Source organism: Ictidomys tridecemlineatus, chromosome 11, assembly GCF_052094955.1.
Source record: "Ictidomys tridecemlineatus isolate mIctTri1 chromosome 11, mIctTri1.hap1, whole genome shotgun sequence".
In the NCBI taxonomy this organism is placed as follows: domain Eukaryota; kingdom Metazoa; phylum Chordata; class Mammalia; order Rodentia; family Sciuridae; genus Ictidomys; species Ictidomys tridecemlineatus.
Window position 1 is genome coordinate 38,684,488 of NC_135487.1, and position 17,094 is coordinate 38,701,581.

The 17,094-nt window shown below is 34.4% G+C and overlaps 1 protein-coding gene across 8 annotated transcripts in view; it reads left to right on the plus strand.

The window, feature by feature from the left end:
- Nucleotides 1–17,094, plus strand: part of Osbpl9 (oxysterol binding protein like 9) — a 141,634-nt gene that overhangs the window by 106,600 nt on the left and 17,940 nt on the right. For 5 of the 8 annotated variants that reach the window (XM_013358926.4, XM_005326080.5, XM_078026245.1 and 2 more), the window contains 4 exons: nucleotides 7,286–7,324; nucleotides 10,652–10,742; nucleotides 11,973–12,077; nucleotides 14,991–15,150. In XM_013358926.4, coding sequence (XP_013214380.1) covers nucleotides 7,286–7,324; nucleotides 10,652–10,742; nucleotides 11,973–12,077; nucleotides 14,991–15,150 — 395 coding nt within the window. Of the gene's footprint in view, nucleotides 1–6,790; nucleotides 6,861–7,285; nucleotides 7,325–10,651; nucleotides 10,743–11,972; nucleotides 12,078–14,990; nucleotides 15,151–17,094 lie in introns of all 8 variants that reach the window. The other 3 variants (XM_005326079.4, XM_005326081.5, XM_021726842.3) reach the window with 2 other exon arrangements.

Below are 17,094 nucleotides of genomic sequence, written 5' to 3' on the forward strand. Positions count from 1 at the left end.
TGGAAGATGTTAGAAGAAGAAGTGATACAGTGTGTAGGCCTGTTGGAGTCATCTCTGGAAACCACTCAGGATTTTAGATAGCTGTACAACAGTTCACTCCAGGCTTTTTCACATTTTAGCCACTCATCAAGAACATTTTTGGTGTGCTTCTCTTTGAAGTGTGTTTTGGTTCAATGTATTAAAGCTCTTTTCTAGAACTTTCTATAATTTAGTCTGAACATGCAACCTATTTTCATCTAGCTCAATAGACCTATACATTTCAAGGTCCTTCATGAGTGATTCAGGCCAAATAAATGGGAGTTGGACTTTTTATTTAATTTTAGAAGGAAGTTTTATTATTAAGGGTTTTTTATGTGCAAATACAACACTCCTGTGCCCATATGAACTGTGTATGTCTTTAACCTAATTTAATTGTAAATCAGACCATATTACTTGCCTAATCAAAAATGCTTTTCCATTTTATTTGAAATGAAATCTAAAATACTTAGCATAACATACCATTTGAGCCATCACTACTCTCTTCTTTTCTCCTATCCTTGCTTAATCATACCATTCAATAACATTGGCCTGTTCTAGGGATTTTTACTTGCTTTTCCCTTCACCTGGAGGGAACTTCCCATAGATTTCCACCAGACTCCACTCCCTTACTTCACTTGATTCAGATTTCTGCCAAATAAAATGCCTTTGGAAAAACCTCCCTGGCACCTCTACCTAAAATAATTTCTAACTCCCACTAGTTTCTTTTAATCATGGTTTTGTATCACTAACCAAATTTACACAGTATATTTGTTTATATGTTATCTATACATGAGAGTCAAATCTTTTTTTTTGTTTGTTTGTTTTTTAAAGTGAGAGAGGAGAGAGAGAGAGAGAGAGAGAAAGAATTTTTAATACTTATTTTCTAGTTCTTGGCGGACACAACATCTTTGTTGGTATGTGGTGCTGAGGATCGAACCCGGGCCGCACGCATGCCAGGCGAGCGCGCTACCGCTTGAGCCACATCCCCAGCCCAAGAGTCAAATCTTATGGCAGCCTGAGATGCCATAACAAAATAGATAACAACAGAAATTTCTCATTTTGGAAGCTGAAAGTTCAAGATCAAGGCTCTGACCTTTTTCATTTCTGATGGGGGGGCTTCCTTTTTGGTCTGGAGACACCCTGTAAATTCATATAGTCTTTCCTTGATGTATGTACACAGAGAAAGCATAAGTTCTCTGGTCATTCTTCTTTTATGGATACTGATCCTATTTATTCAGAGCCCCATGTTTTAAATGATTGCTTGGTTTATATTTATACCTATATTTCCACTATAGGTATGATTCATTTCATTTAGCTGCCTTTACTATGCTGTGATGAAATTTTGTTTTTAGTTGTAGGTGGACACATTATTTTATTTATTTATTTTTATGTGGTGCTGAGGATTGAACACAGTGCCTCACATGTGCCAGGCAAGTGCTCTACCACTGAGCCATAACCCCAGCCCGGAAAATTCTTATATGTTAATTGTTAGGCAAACCTAAACAGTTAACTGATCTGTGATTAAGAGACAGTGTTTTGGGGGCTGGGGTTGTAGCTCAGTGGTGGAGCACTTGCCTGGCACATGTGAGGCACTGGGTTTGATCCTCAGCATCACACATAAATAAATAAATAGATAGATAGATAGATAGATAGATAGATAGATAGATAGATAGATAGATAGATAGATAGATAAATGTATTGTGTCCATCCACAATTAAAAATTTTTTTAAAAAAGATACAATGTTTTGAAGTAATAATAAGAAGCAACATTGCACAATCTTAAAGAACATAGACTCTGGACCCAGAATGAGTTTGATACCAGTTTCATCACCAGAGCAAGTTTGTTTATCCGTTCTGTGCTTTGCTTTATATTCTGTGTAAAACAGTGATATTAATAGTACCTACCTCTTACTTATATTGTGAAATTTAAATGGATTACTATTTGTAATGTTCTTAGTACCAGACATATTGAGCCCTAAGTATTTCTTAAATATAAAAAAATTTAGGAAGGTAAATTTAAAGTGACAATATAACATTTTGATAAAAATGGGAGAACTTCTATCCAGTGATGGAAATATAAATTGTCATATCCACTTTAGAGGACTATTATTCATTGGCAGGTTAATAAAGGAGGGTGATAATGCCATCTAAGACTTCACAGTGATCCAAGAAGTTGACTAATTTAAACCTTTTTGAGGCTGATATATATTCTAGCAGAAATAAAATTTTATTCTTCAAGTCTGTAAGTATTTTTTTTTTCATTTGCTTGGTAGTATTTTTTAAAGTATAGAAGGTTTTAATTTTGGTGAAGTCCAACTTATCAGTCTCTTTTATTGGTGTGTCTTTGTTGGCATATCTGAGAAATCATAGCGTGATCTAATGTCACACAGATTTTGTTCCCATGTTTTTTTAATTTTAGCTCTTTAAGTCTACTTTGAGTTAATATTTGTGTTGTGATATGAGGTGGGACCCAAATTCGTTTATTTTTTGTTTTGTGAATGAATATCCAGAATCCCAGTCCCTTTTAATATCTTCTCAACATATAATTAGGAAGTTTATGAGCATAAAATTAAGAGGGCATTCACTAGGCTACATTGCCTCATTAGAGAGGTGGGGATATGTTTCATGTTTTTTTTTTTTTTTTTTAAATGATGGACATGGTTTAAAAAATACCAGAGTTTATAATTATGGTCAAAAGTCTCCCAAAATTATGTGGTGCTCGTGTTTTTGTTGACTATCATATTTTCAGATCTCAGTCATGCTGGTATGTTCAAAAAAAGAGAATAACCATCATGTATAAGAATGAAGGGACTTATAACCAAATAAATCTGGTGTAATTTAAGTAGGGAGTAACATTGGACTCTTTGTTTCATTAAAATAATTAATATTGAATTCAATAGAATCTCTGGTTGAGATTTTGCTTTACCTCACCCATTAAAAGGCAACTTGTAGTTTATTTAGAAAATAAAAACAAGAAAGGAGAAAGAGAAAAAGTGAGTGTAATAGAACAAAAATCCTAGAATTTATATGGGAGTGGTTGATAGTAAGGCATGTAACAGCCTGTGGGTTTAGATTTGACACTGCCTTAAAAAATAAACCACAATGGCAACTCAAATAATAACTGATTTAGAGTAGCATATGCTACTAATCAAGAATTTTTTAGGGGGGAAATGTTAGATGTTTATCTTAAACTGTACTAAGAAGTGCTGATTTTAGATGTGATATACTTTGTCAGTAATCTATTGCCTTTTAACAATTCACCCCAAATTTTGAGTGTCTTAAAATAACTTCGTCACTTACTTTCCGCACAGTTCTGCATTTTGGGTAGGCTTCATGGCTTGTCTCTGCCTTGTTCAACCTTGGCTTGATTAGAGGCTGGAGGATCCACTTTCAAGATGGCTTACTTACATGGCTAAGAAGTTGGGTGGGGTGGGAAGGTTACGTTCCTCTCCATATAGTTCTTTTCATGACGGCTTGGGCTTTCTCACAGCGCACTAGGGTTCCAATAAAACAAGATAGAGGTTTGTGGCATTTAGAAGTCAGAATAATCATTACTCTTATACTGGTTGGTAGATAACAGTCACAATGTTGAATCCAGGTGGATTCAAAAGTAGGGAACATGATGTCTGCCCTTTTTTAAAAATATTTTTAAATTATTATTATTTTTTTAAATTATTATTTTAGAGTGAGAGAGATAATTTTTTAATATTTATTTTTCAGTTTTCGGCGGGCACAACATCTTTGTTGGTATGTGGTGCTGAGGATCCAACCCGGGCCGCACGCATGCCAGGCGAGTGCGCTGCCGCTTCAGCCACATTCCCAGCCCTATTTTTAAATTATTTATGAACCTTTATTTTATTCATTAATTTACATGTGGTACTGAGAATTGAACCCAAAGCATCACACATGTGAGGCAGGTGCTCTACCACTGAGCCACAACCCCAGACTGATCTCTGCTTTTTTTTTTTTTTTTTTAAAGAATTTAACCTTTATTTATTTGTTCTTGTTTACTTGTTTTTATGTGGTGCTGAGAATCAAACCCAGCCCTCATCTGTCCTAGGCTAGCGCTCTACCACTGAGCCACAACCCTAACCTGGTCTCTGCCTTTAAATGGAGTTATTTGGGCTGGGGATGTGGCTCAAGTGATAGCACGCTCGCCTGGCATGCGTGCCGCCCAGGTTCGATCCTCAGCACCACATACAAACAAAGATGTTGTGTCCTCTGAAAACTAAAAAATAAATGTTAAAATTCTCTCTCTTTAAAAAAAAAATGTTTTAAATTGAGTTATTTTTGGACATTTTAAGCTTCCATATGTTTATAATTCTAAGAAAGCCTTTTGGAAAATCAGTCTAATATTTAGAAATTAGAAGAGGAAAACCAAAAATCAATTAAATTTTCATCTGAGCAAGACACTTTCTTTTCCATTTTTCTTTCTCTGTAAGTTTCAGTAATTTATTTTCAACTTTCTTTGTATTCAGAATTAGTGAAACTTTGGGTGCTTTAAATACATAGTTAACTTAGTTGTGCAAATAAAAGGGAAAATGTCAACTTGAATTATGAGAATTCAATGGAGGTACTTTCAGGAATTTGTAAAATACATGCATCATGCCAAGGGTTCCCAAGACCACCTGTGGGTTTGGAGATTATCTAGAAGGACTCACAGCTGTGACCTACTACAAAATGAAAATCAGGAAAATGAAAAGACACAAGGAAATGTCCAGAGCAAACCAAGCAAGAGTCTTATCCCGGTGGAGTCATATAGGGTGTATTTAATTCCTCCAGTAACAAATCATGATTTGTTATCTACCTAGGAAAACTCATTAGACACCCATTGCCTAGAGATTTTATTGGAGGATTGTCACCTATGCACTCTCTTGACACTTAATACCATTCCAGATTTAAAGAAGAAAATCGGGTATTCAGCATAAACCTTAGTGCTTCCATAAACAGCATAGGTAGGTTGAGCCACTCTAATCAGTTATGCTGGTGAGAACTTTCCTATAACCAGAGTTACCAGATACCAGCTAAAAGGACAGTTTTGCAATCATGTTTTTCTAAGGAGCCATTCCAGGACTGCTATGTTAATTCTTTTCTGCACATATACTTAAAAGAAATTATCCTAAGTCTTCAGATTGCTCTTGTTTGATGCTTTGGTGTATAGATTTCTGGAAAAAAATCACAAATAAATGAGATATAGGTTGGCTGTTATGTTTAAAATCAAAACCAAAGATTAGTTTCTACTCAAACTTTGAGCAGTGGTACTTGCCTGTAATCCCACTGACTTGGGATGCTGAAGCAGAAGTGTGATCACAAGTTTGAGGACAGCCTGGGCAACGTAGTTGAGAACTTACCTCAAAAAATAAAGAGGACTAGGATATAACTCAACAGTAGAGCACTTACCTAGCTTGCAGGGGCACTGGGGGCAAATCCCTAGTATCACAAAGAAAAACAACAATAAAAAATTTGAAAGCTTCCAGATAGGTTACGGTTAAAACCTTAAGCATTTTGTTTAAATACATTAACTGCATAATACTAAAATGTGAACCCCCCCCCCCCTGCGATTATGTTTGCTACTTTAGAGAATTGTTCTTTTACCAAAAAGAAAAAAAGGGTTGGGGGGACTGTGACAACCCGAAACCTGGTTTCTCTTGGCTTTATATTTGGAATCTCTCCAAGGTATCTAATAGAAGGAATACTATTATATTTCTGTGTCTATCTGATGTATTTATTTTTGTATTACATTTATATTATTATACCTTTAGATAAAGCAAAAGATAGAGCATTAGTTTTCCCTTTATTATTAATATTTTTTAAAAGCTTTTTTTTAGTTGTAGATGGACACAATGCCATTTATTTATTTTCATGTTATGCTGAGAATCAACCCCAGTACCTAACATATGTTAGGCAAGTGCTCTGCCACTTAGCAACAACCCCAGCCCAGTTTTCCCTTTATTAATAAAAACTAAATTTTATGCAGATTGTGGTGGCATACACTTTTAATCACCATTCTTGGGGGCTGAGGCAAGAGGGTTACAAATTTGAGGCCAGCCTGGGCAATGTAGCAACCATTTTACACGAATGGACATGAAGAAATTCAAAAAAGATAGTTTTTTTTAGGTCATAGTATTCTAAAAATATACCAATCTTAATAATCATCTTACCTTTAAACATTTTTAAGGTGTTTTTTTTTTCTTCCCTACATTTCTCTCAGTACAGACTTTCTCCCCCAAATATTTGATGGTTACTTCCTATATATATATATATATATATATAGTACTTGTCCAGGAAGTATTTTTTCATCTCTTGAGGATGAGACAGTCCCAAAAGATTGCTCATTTCTCCTGTATGCATCCATGTTGGTCACTGAGGCGCTCAGGAGAGTGGGAAGGAAGAGGATTGAAGAGTTCAAGATATATAAGATGATTTCTTAGGTTCCTTCCACATGAGGAATGAGTGTGTGTTGGCAACTCCATCACCTTCCCACCCTTTAAGTATATCCTTGTAGTGGCAAGGCAAAATAGCTTATTTGTTAAGAGCATGAATTCTGGAATGAGACTGCTTGTATTGGAACCCTGGCTCCCTCTATTTCAGTTTTCTCATCTGTCAGGGGGAATAATAATAATAGAACCTATATTATCGGGTTGTTGTTGGAATACATGAGTTAATATACATTAAAATGCTTGCCAGGTTTTAAGTATTGGCTGCAACATCATCATAGTACAGATATTGCAATTATGGTTACTGAACAAAAACAATTACTTTTTTTTTTTAGGAAGTAATAGTCTAATTCTGACACCAGCAACCCGAATATGTGCAGTTGTGTCCATTTCAAGTTTTTCAGGGTATGTGATTGCCACACCTTGAAAGTACAGTGAGAGTTTGGGAATTGTAGGGATTGGCATAAATGACTATAAAGTTTAAGCTAAGAAATATTTAGGATCTTCAACCCTAAATTAGTACATCACTTTTAATTGTTAGTGCAATTATGACTTCAGTTTAATAGGTTATTTCCTCAGGAAACTTAATTAAAATGTCTATGTAGAAAATGAATTGTCATGCTATTGATGTTGATTGTTTTGTAGCTAGCAATGGAGTTATGTTTGGCTAGGAATGTACAAATGGAATTTGTACATACATTGTAGTAATACATTGTAGTATTCTAACACTATTGCTTATGTAGTAAAATAAGCTTTCTTAGTAGAAAAAGTACACATGGGATTACTTAAATAAAAGAATAAAGTTAATATTCTTAACATTTTTCCTAAAGGACCAGAGTAATGCGGAGAAGCACGCAGATGGAATTATAGTAAGTTTAATCTAATCTTTTGTTTCCTTTTTACTTCTGCAGAGCATTATAACCAGTCATGTCAGGAGAAACCTGAATTTCTACTCATTTTTCAACGCAAATTCCTTTTTTCACTTACTCACTGCTTTTTGTTATTAACTCTTGCAATTTTCTGTGAGCTCTTTAAGTTGGCCATCTTTCAACAATCATTTGGAGAGGAAATGACAATCTTAAAATTATTTCTAAGTATCGGTTTCAATTGAATCACTTTGCATGTGTTACTTGATGGGTTAATCATGGTATGAAAACAGCTTTTATAATTAAATAAGGCATAAGCAGGAAGTAGCCTCTCTTTTTGCCCTGAAACTTTACAAATGTCAGCTTGTCTGAGATCTGGAAACATTTTGTAAATCTTCACAATCATCTCATGTTTATGAAAGGATGAGCATGTTATTTTTATATTTGGCTTAAAATGGAAAGCAGAAGTTAGATATCTGTGTTGTTTGCATATTTCTTAAGAAGGCAAAATACAAGAAATATCTTTGAAATATGAATTAAAATACAGTATAATTTCTGTTTCTGTGTTCAAAGTGTGAGCCCTTAGTGATATAATACAATTACATGAAATAAATACAACATAATATCTTACTGAGATATCATTGAAGATTGTTAGCCTCATGGGAAAGGACTGTATGTGTTCGTTGTCCAGTAACTCCTGGTCCCCAAAGACTGCTCCTAAGGAAGCTTGTGTTGGCAGTTATTTTCATGTCCTTTCCCTTTAAGCCAAAGTTAATTGTGTTAAAAAATGGACAGGATTTTATAAAGCATACCAAAAATGTTTGATTACTTGCAGTTATGAGCATTTGTCAAGTTTATACTCAGAGGCAATTTAAACTTGTTGAAAGCAAACATATTTGATTCATTTGCCCAAGAATTGAAGCATTTTTCTTTGAGAGTTTTTATTTTGAAGAAAAGAACTGTTCATGATGTCTTAGATCCACATTGCTTGGACTTACATTACAGCCCTACTGCTTACTACCTGAGATCTTTAAGCAAGTTACTTAACCTTTCTGATTCTTATTTTCCTTATTGATAAAGAAAGCTGAAAGGTTCTGCCTTCAAATGTTATAAGGTACAGAGTGATCACATAGTATTCAATAAATGTTAGCTGTGTGTACTTATATGTATATATAGTTCATTATATTATTTTGCATGAGTTTCATTAATGTCCTAACAAATTAGGAACAGAAGATTATTTGTTTGAACTTCTGAAACTCCTGCACATTTTTCAAAGCAGTATATAGAATATAATTTTACATACTTTAACCTGAAGTTGATTGACCAAGAACCATAATAAATGTAGAATAGTTACTGTTTTCTGTCAAAGACAATAAGATTGAATACTTTTAATGTACATGCTGTCAAAAAGACAAAACTATATATATAACTAACAAACTTAGTTATAGATCTTATTAGCTTTTATTTGTGATTCATGGATTGTAGAACCTCCATCTTATTAAAATAGAATGAGATCTACTGGGCAGTACAGAACAATAGGTTTTGTAGGTTAGGAACAAGGAAACTGAACAGTAGAAAAACTGATTGGTTAACATCAGGTTATTTTTTTTTTTTGTAACCTGGATTAAAGCAGAGAGGACTTCATTATTACACTGAATCAGATAGATGGGAATCTCCTATGTTCTGGAAAAACTGATCTCCTTTGAATTTCAGTTTGATTATGCAGCATTTAGCATGAGTGACTCCATTTGGTTTGGTCTCGTCTGTTGGGGCTAAATATAGGAGCTTAGTTCAAAACAGTAATTGCCGTAATTTTCATTTAACAATGTAAAGAAGTTTCAAAAGATATTTTCTTGAGTTGACAAGCCTAATATTAGAACATTTCATTTGGGAAGATTATATCCAAAAGACAAAATTCTGGTACCTGATTACTTTGATTCCAAAGTTACTTTATTTATTAGTCTCTTCAATGAGAGGGTTAAGGAGGTGATATATTCTCATTCCTTTGGATTAGAGCATTAGTGGTGGGATTTGCCCTTATGAAACACTTGGAGTCCTTTAGAGAAAAGCACTTTGTAACAAGGAATTTAAAGAGTAGCTCCAAGACTTGTTAAGATGCTTATATAATGACTTGATCCAGATCTGAAAAAAGAATCTTAAAGTAATAATAGGAAGCCCATAGAGACCATGTAATCCATTTTTTCTTTATTTTATAGGCTGGATTAACCGAAACCCACAGATAAGATGCTTGAGGGGTCTAAGGAATTAAAATCCCAAGGCTCCTTTCTCAGTGCTTCAGAACATTCCCTACTTTTCTAAGTTTTTGATTAATAATGATTACTTTCAGGGTATTTTTCCTAAATGTCTTTTATTTCTCAGTTAGAATATCTATGATAAGAGGACTATTGTAGTGACAAAAATCATAATTCTTGTGTGGTTTAAGAGATCCGACTTAATGATTTTAAAATGTTTGTAGATAGGGATTTTCTTGATTTTTTTTTTTTTAAATTATTCAGACATTAATTGAAAACACTACAAAAACTTAATATTGTTAGTTGATTTTTTTAAAGTTTTTACAGATACTTTTTTGGGATTAGTCATTAGCCATGACCTGGATTTAAAATTCATTCAGACCTTCTTCTCCATTATTTAAAAAAAAAAAAAATCAGTAAGCTGCGTAGTCTTGTTTTTAAAATGTCATTGGGCTGTCAGAGTAATTTTTCTTGGAATCACAGAAACCTGGACTCCTCCCCTCTAAAATTATGCCTTCTATTTGTTTGTTTCCTTTTCTGTAGTCTCAAAAAGAAAGCCTTCTTCCCATACTTAGTAGAAGGTACATCTTTGCCTTGAGTGACCATAAAACTGGACATTGTGTGACACAGAGTGGTGGATAGCAGTGGTCTAGGATGGAAAGATGAGATCTTCATAGTGTAGATCCATTAGCGTAATGATAGGTACAAATTTTATTAACACCAAAGAAATATTTATGATGAATTGTTTTTGAAGCACTGAATTGAGAGGTTATTGTTTTTGCTTCTTCAAATCTTCTTCACACCATTTTATAACTCCTAAGTTTTTCCAGTTAGCTTTACTATCTTATTTGGACAGTAATTGATTCATTTTCTTTTCTTACTGTGCTTTGTTAGAAGAAACTCTTACATGTCTGTGTAGAAAAGGTGTTTCATTTTCTCTTTGCATTTTGACTCTCCTTATCTATATAGCTGCCTTCAGGATTTTGCTGTCAGGAATGGGGCATTTTACTCACATGGGAGGGTTAGCACAAGAAGAACAGTTAATTAAAAATAACTACATTGTGTTTCTTTATCTCAGAGTACTATTAATCCTGTAGATGCAATATATCAACCCAGTCCCTTGGAACCTGTAATCAGCACAATGCCTTCCCAGACTGTCTTACCTCCAGGTATAGTATTTGGAAAAATGTTTCACAGATTCATTGATGAGAAAAAATTTACCTTATATGGTCATTATAGTAATCTTAGTATTTTCTGTGTGTGTTTTTTTTAAAGTAAATAAAATGATCATCAAAAATAATACAGCTGAGGGGCTGAGGTTATGGCTCAGCAGTAGAGCGCTCGCCTCGCATGTATGAGGCCCTAGGTTCGATCCTCAGCACCACAGAAAATTAAAAAAAATAAGTGTATTGTGTCCAACTACAACTAAAATATAAATATTTTAAAAAACAGCTGAAAGTGGTAAAAGAAATTAATAGTATTTTGATATGGAAACTTTTGAAGTATGATGAAAGGGGCTTTAGTGTTCAGAGATGGAAGGCAACATGGACTTGGATTTGCTAGTAGGACAGAATTATTTATTTATTTATTTTTGTACTGGAGATTGAGCCCAGGGGTGCTTCATTTACCATTGAGTTACATCCCCAAACTTTTTTTTTTTTTTTTTTTTGAGGTACAGTCTCACTAAGTTGCTTAGGGCCTGACTAAGTTGCTAAGGCTGGCCCTGAACATGTGGTCCTTCTACCTCAGCCTCCCATGTTGCTGAGATTGCGGCTGTACGCCACTGTGTCTGGCTGGTAGAACAGAATTTTTTGACCCAGCATTCATGACTATCAAAGAAAACTTAGCATACCTTAATCTACTTAAGGGTAATCCAGGAATATTCAATTTGGAGGTATTCTTTTTTTAATTTTTAATTTTTTTAAACATTTATTTTTTAGTTGTAGGTGGACACAATACCTTTATTTTATTTTTATGTGGTGCTGAGGATCGAACCTAGTGCCTCACATGCTTTTGTGAAATCCTTTTATGAATTTTTTGCTCCTTAAAAGAATGAGCTTAATATTACTTTGAGTACTAAAGAGGAGATACTGTGCCCTGTTTCACATTTTATGTGGTTTGGGACTTAGAACACATTATCAACAAAAGCATGTATTGGATCTACAAAATAGTTATATAGAGCATTTGCCTATCATAGCTGGTATCTTGATATCTTGCCTGCATATTATCATTGAGTTTAAGAGGCTAATAGGTCAGAAAGAAGGAGTAGCATGAAACCTAATAAAATACTATTTTAGAAATTTCTGAACTTTGTGATCTTGAATCCCAAACAATTGTAGTCAACAACAGTGTGTGTGTTTGGCTGTTTTCTCTAACTTATTTCACATATTCAAATCTAGAACCAGCTCAGTTGTGTAAGTCAGAGCAGCGTCCGTCTTCCTTACCCGTTGGACCTGTATTAGCTACCTTGGGACATCATCAGACTCCAACACCAAATAGTACAGGTACAGATTTGTGTAACCTTTTTTCTTACAACTCTCCATTAACATTTACAATTTGTGTATGACTCCTAATGAGTAAAAGTTGAAGGAATATGATGTATATTTCTATTAGAAATAGTTTTATCATTATAGTACATACATGAAATAGTTAACTTTGTTATTGAATCAGAAGCTTTAGTAAGTAATTATAGTTTAAATAAAATATTGCAGGGTTTTGTGTAGCTTAATAATTATTTGGGATTCATATTGAATTTTGGGGGAAATTTACTCAGGTTAGACTTTTGTGTACTTTCTTACTGTAAAGAGATCAGACAAGGGGCTTGGGTTGTGGCTCAGTGGTAGAGTACTCGCCTAGCATGTGTTAAGCCTCAAGTTCAATCCTCAGCATCACATATAAATAAATTAAGATATTGTGTCCAACTAAAAAATAAACATTTAAAAAAATGAGACACGTGAAATAAATCCTTTTAATAAAAAGAGATCAGACAATATAGAAGTATACAGAAAAGCTGAAAGTCCTCATTAGCACCCTTCCCCGATTTACATATATGTTTGTACAAATGCACAAGTGTAATTTTATTTAGTTGTTTTCATGTTCATATAATTAGGTCTACAACATTCTTTTTATAGCTGCCTGGTAGGTGTTACCTCTTTTTCCATTAATGCATATTTAAGGAGTTTCCAGTATTTTCCTGTTATAGCAATATTTTTCAGTGATATTTTTGTACGGTACCTTTGGCACATAAACATTTATTAGTTTTTCACATTTTTTGCCACTTCATTTTAATTTACATCTACTTAATTTGTTTAGAATTATGGGCTTTATTTTTTTCTCTAATTTACAGGTATACTATTCATGTTAGGTATTAGATTTTTTTTTTAAACATGAAATTTATGTTATACTACCTATAGAACCAAATTCAAGGAAGCACTGAGTGCTTTGGACCCTGTTAAGTCAGAAAGCCAAGGGCAGAACCACTCTTGAGAAATGGGAGATCAGCCCCACTTCTTCCTCTGCAGATTTCTTTCTGGGTAGGACTTTTCTTATGTAATAATGATAAATTCCCATGTGATTTAGCCTATTTCAAATCTTGAATTTGTGAATGCACTGATCCTGTTGTGTTGGTCTTTTAATATTTAACCGTGTGGGCAATCTCTTCTGAATTTTGAAAGAAAAAAGGTCAACATAGCCCTCTTAGAAGCTCTTGGGAAAATGCAAATAAAGAATTTGAGAATAAAGGAGTTGAAATGTTTTGGCTGACTTCTGTATTTTGTGAACTGAGTCACAATTCATTCATATTGACAGTAGTACCAGTGATTTTTGTTTGTGGTTTATAAGGTTGGATTGTGAAGCAGACAAAATTTATCTGTTGAAAAATAGATAAAACTATTTACTAATTTTGAAAACAGGAGGAGCTTTTCCTTAGATTAATTTTAGTGTGATTATCTTTTTTCAGAAGTATTTCAGAAAGAGATTATTTCAAGAATCTTACTATTGTGATTTTTGTCTTGTTTGAGCTTTCATCCTTACTTCTACTTTCTCCACCCTCCTTTCTTTTCCTTTTTTCACTAATGTGAAAAACAAAACAAAACAAAGCTAAGAAATCATTTTGTTTGCTCTCATAAAGGTGCTCCCAGTTATTTGGTTTGTGGTTCCCAAACTCATTTTCTTCTTAGACCCGTTTTCAGCGGTGTGATTGCCTGGAGTACTTGCTTGTTACTTAATTATTTGTAATTCCTAGTCTAACTTCTCCTATTCCAATAAGAGAAAGTTTCTTTCCTATCTTATTTCTGCTGTTGGAGAAAAAAAAGAGAATTTAAAGTTATTTGCCTAGGTAAGTTACCTTTTGAATTTCCACAATTACTATTTTTAAAGTATTTTTGTGAACATGGCAACCAAGTGTGACAGACTGATTTGGTTTTTCTTAACTATTGAACCAAAGATACAGGAATGGATTAAAAATCTGCGGGTAGCGTTAGATTCATTTTCATTGCTGTTACCTTCCATTTCTTCCAGATCTGTAACCTTGGCTTTTGATTGCCATCAGTGATTTACTTTACATTAGCCTCTAGCAGGTATCTGCATAAATTGGCATGAATTATGTGACAGACTTAGATACTTAGCAAATTAAGTTGATCTCAATTCTTTGTTTAATATATATTTTGGCTTTATTGCTCCACTTATGCCAGCTGATCATTTCAGATTTGATAGTAATCATCTTTATCTGGCCTTCCATATTTTGGTTAGACTCTTCAGGAATAGGAAGACATTCTTCCTAGCCTTTTCCTCTTCTGCATTCTTTTCCATACTAGCCCTCTGTTTTTATTTCTGTCCCTGAGCCCCAGGCATCTGGCTTATGCTTAGGTGGAAAAGAAATGAGGAGCATGTGTAGTGTGTGCTCAGAACTTTGTGCAGAGGTTTAGAATTTTTCATGTGACTTCTGTGAAAAAGGAATAATGTGAATGTAATATCCTGAACAGTATTCTAACATTTGTGTAGTGTTGCTATTTTTTCTGTATGTTTTCTATATGGTATATTTTTCATTGGGTCTTAGTATCTGGCCTCTAGTATTAAATAAGAGTTTTGGCTTCCCATTGGTACTGGTGTCTGTTTCAAGACTTCAGTATCACAATTCACATAATCAAAAGCACTGCCTTCCTAATATTAAAGAGAAATTCACCTTAAATTATAGTTTGGGAATATAGAATCTTTTTTATTTATTTAAAAGGCTATTTCCCCTTTCTGTAACATGATAGGCCTTTTCCTTGTTTACTTTAAATGTTGATTTTCTTTACAAATAGTATGGAGACTTCTACTAACTTAACCAAACTCTTGATCTTAAAAAGGTCTGCTTTGCCCCATCTCCCTAATTACCAACATTTTTGCCCCTAATTTAAACCTTTTTAACTTTCTAGGCAGTGGGCATTCACCACCTAGTAGCAGTCTAACTTCTCCAAGTCATGTCAACTTGTCTCCAAATACAGTCCCAGAGTTTTCTTACTCTAGCAGTGAAGATGAATTCTATGATGCTGATGAATTCCATCAGAGTGGCTCATCCCCAAAGCGCTTAATAGAGTAAGTACATGAATAAAATGTGTATTTAAAAGACTCCTGGTTTTTAAAGATATAATTTGATTTTGAGACTGATGATAATGAGAGACTTGCTTTATAAAGTCTGCTAAAAGAACAATCTACTTTTCATTGGCTTATTGAGCAAAGTGAGTTCTAAGGGAGTTTTGCTTTTAATCCAAATATAATTAGTAGCATCATTGTGGTAATGTTCCAACAATGTAAGTTCAACTCTGGAAACTTCTGTAGCACCAACATTAGGAAAGGATCTAATCTGATTGCGCAAGCTATGAAGTATTATACAAGTAAGAGCAACTTAGAGTCTGTTGGGGGAACAGATAGACATGTATAATCCACAGAAGACACAAGGTATGGTGTTTTAGTCTGCTTTAAGCTGGGTAACTATAAACTGGGTAGCTTATAAACAACAGAAACTTATTTCTCACATTCTGGATGCTGGGAATTCCAAGATCAAGTTGCTCACCCCCTTGGGTGTCTGGTGGAGGGCTTGCTTTCTGGCTCATGGATGGCACCTTTGAATGGTTTGTTCTCACATGATGGAAGAGGCAAGATGGCTCTCTAGGACCTCTCTAAGACTAATCTTATTCATAAGAGTACCACCTCACAATCTAACTACTACCCAAAAGCTGTACCTCATACTATCACATTGGTCATTGAGTTTCAACATATGAATCTGGGGAGGACACAGACATTAAGACATGCAGTAAGAATAAGCACAAGCACGGAAAGCCATGGGACATTTTGAAGTCTTGAGAAGTCAGGGAAGGATTCCCAGAGGGAAGATTTGGCGGGGGTGGGGGATGGGGGGTGGTGGTAATGATCCAAAGGTGAGATGTGGGTGAGTAGAGAGAAGGGAATGGGGCTAAGGGGAGGGGTAAATGGAAATGTTTGCTTGCAGATGCAACCCTATTAGAAAGGCCTAGAGGCAAGGGGAGCTTGATTTCTTTGAGGAATTGTTAAGTATTTTGGTGTGACTGAAGTATAAGGTGTGGTAAGTGGTTAAAAAGAAAAGCACAGGGCTGGGAAAGTTGACAAGGACCTGGGCATAAAAGTCTTTAGCTTTTATGAATTTTGAACATTTTTACCATAAATGATGGCCGTTACTGGTCAGGTCTGCATTTTAGAAATAGATTAACCTAAATTGTGTAAAATTAAATGTGGGTGGGTGGGGGGCACTGGATTATAGAAAGACCAGCCAAAACCTGATAGTAATAATATTGGGAATGGAGGGAAAGGTTCTAGAGATAGTAAACAGGCAGATTTTAGCTGATCATGATGATATATTTTTCTTAGAAAATATTTTACATCATTGAGTAAAAGCTAGGTATGTACCATTTTGTACAGTGAATGTTTGAACTGCCATCCATTTACACGTAGCTAATAAGCAAAATACTTCTCAGCTCTAATAGTATACAAGTTTCTATTGTTAAGACTTTGGATTCTGAAGTCTTAAAAAGAATGGCTTCTAAATCTGTTTTATTTCAAAGATGTGTGACATTGGTCAAGTTATTTAATCTATGTAATCCTTTTCCTTATTAATTTCAACTTCAAGGGATCACTGTGAATATATAAATGAGAATAATATAAGTCAAGTGCTAAATTAGTGTCTTGCAAATAATAATAGCTGTTATTTTATTTATTTTGTGTATTGGGGATTGAACCCATGGGGACTTACCACTAAGCTAGTCCCTAGCCTTTTTTATTTTTTATTTGGAGACAGGGTTATCACTAAGCTGCTGAGGCTGGCCTTGAATTTGTGATTCTCCTGCCTCAGCCCCCTGAGTCACTGGAATTACAGGCATGTGCCACCATGCCCAGCTAATGATAGCTGTTATTTTAAAAAGTGAATTAATCTTTTATGTATTCTGCTTGTGTTTATCATAGATGTATTTGGCTTAGTTTTTCCTGGCATATTTTTTTTAGCTTTAC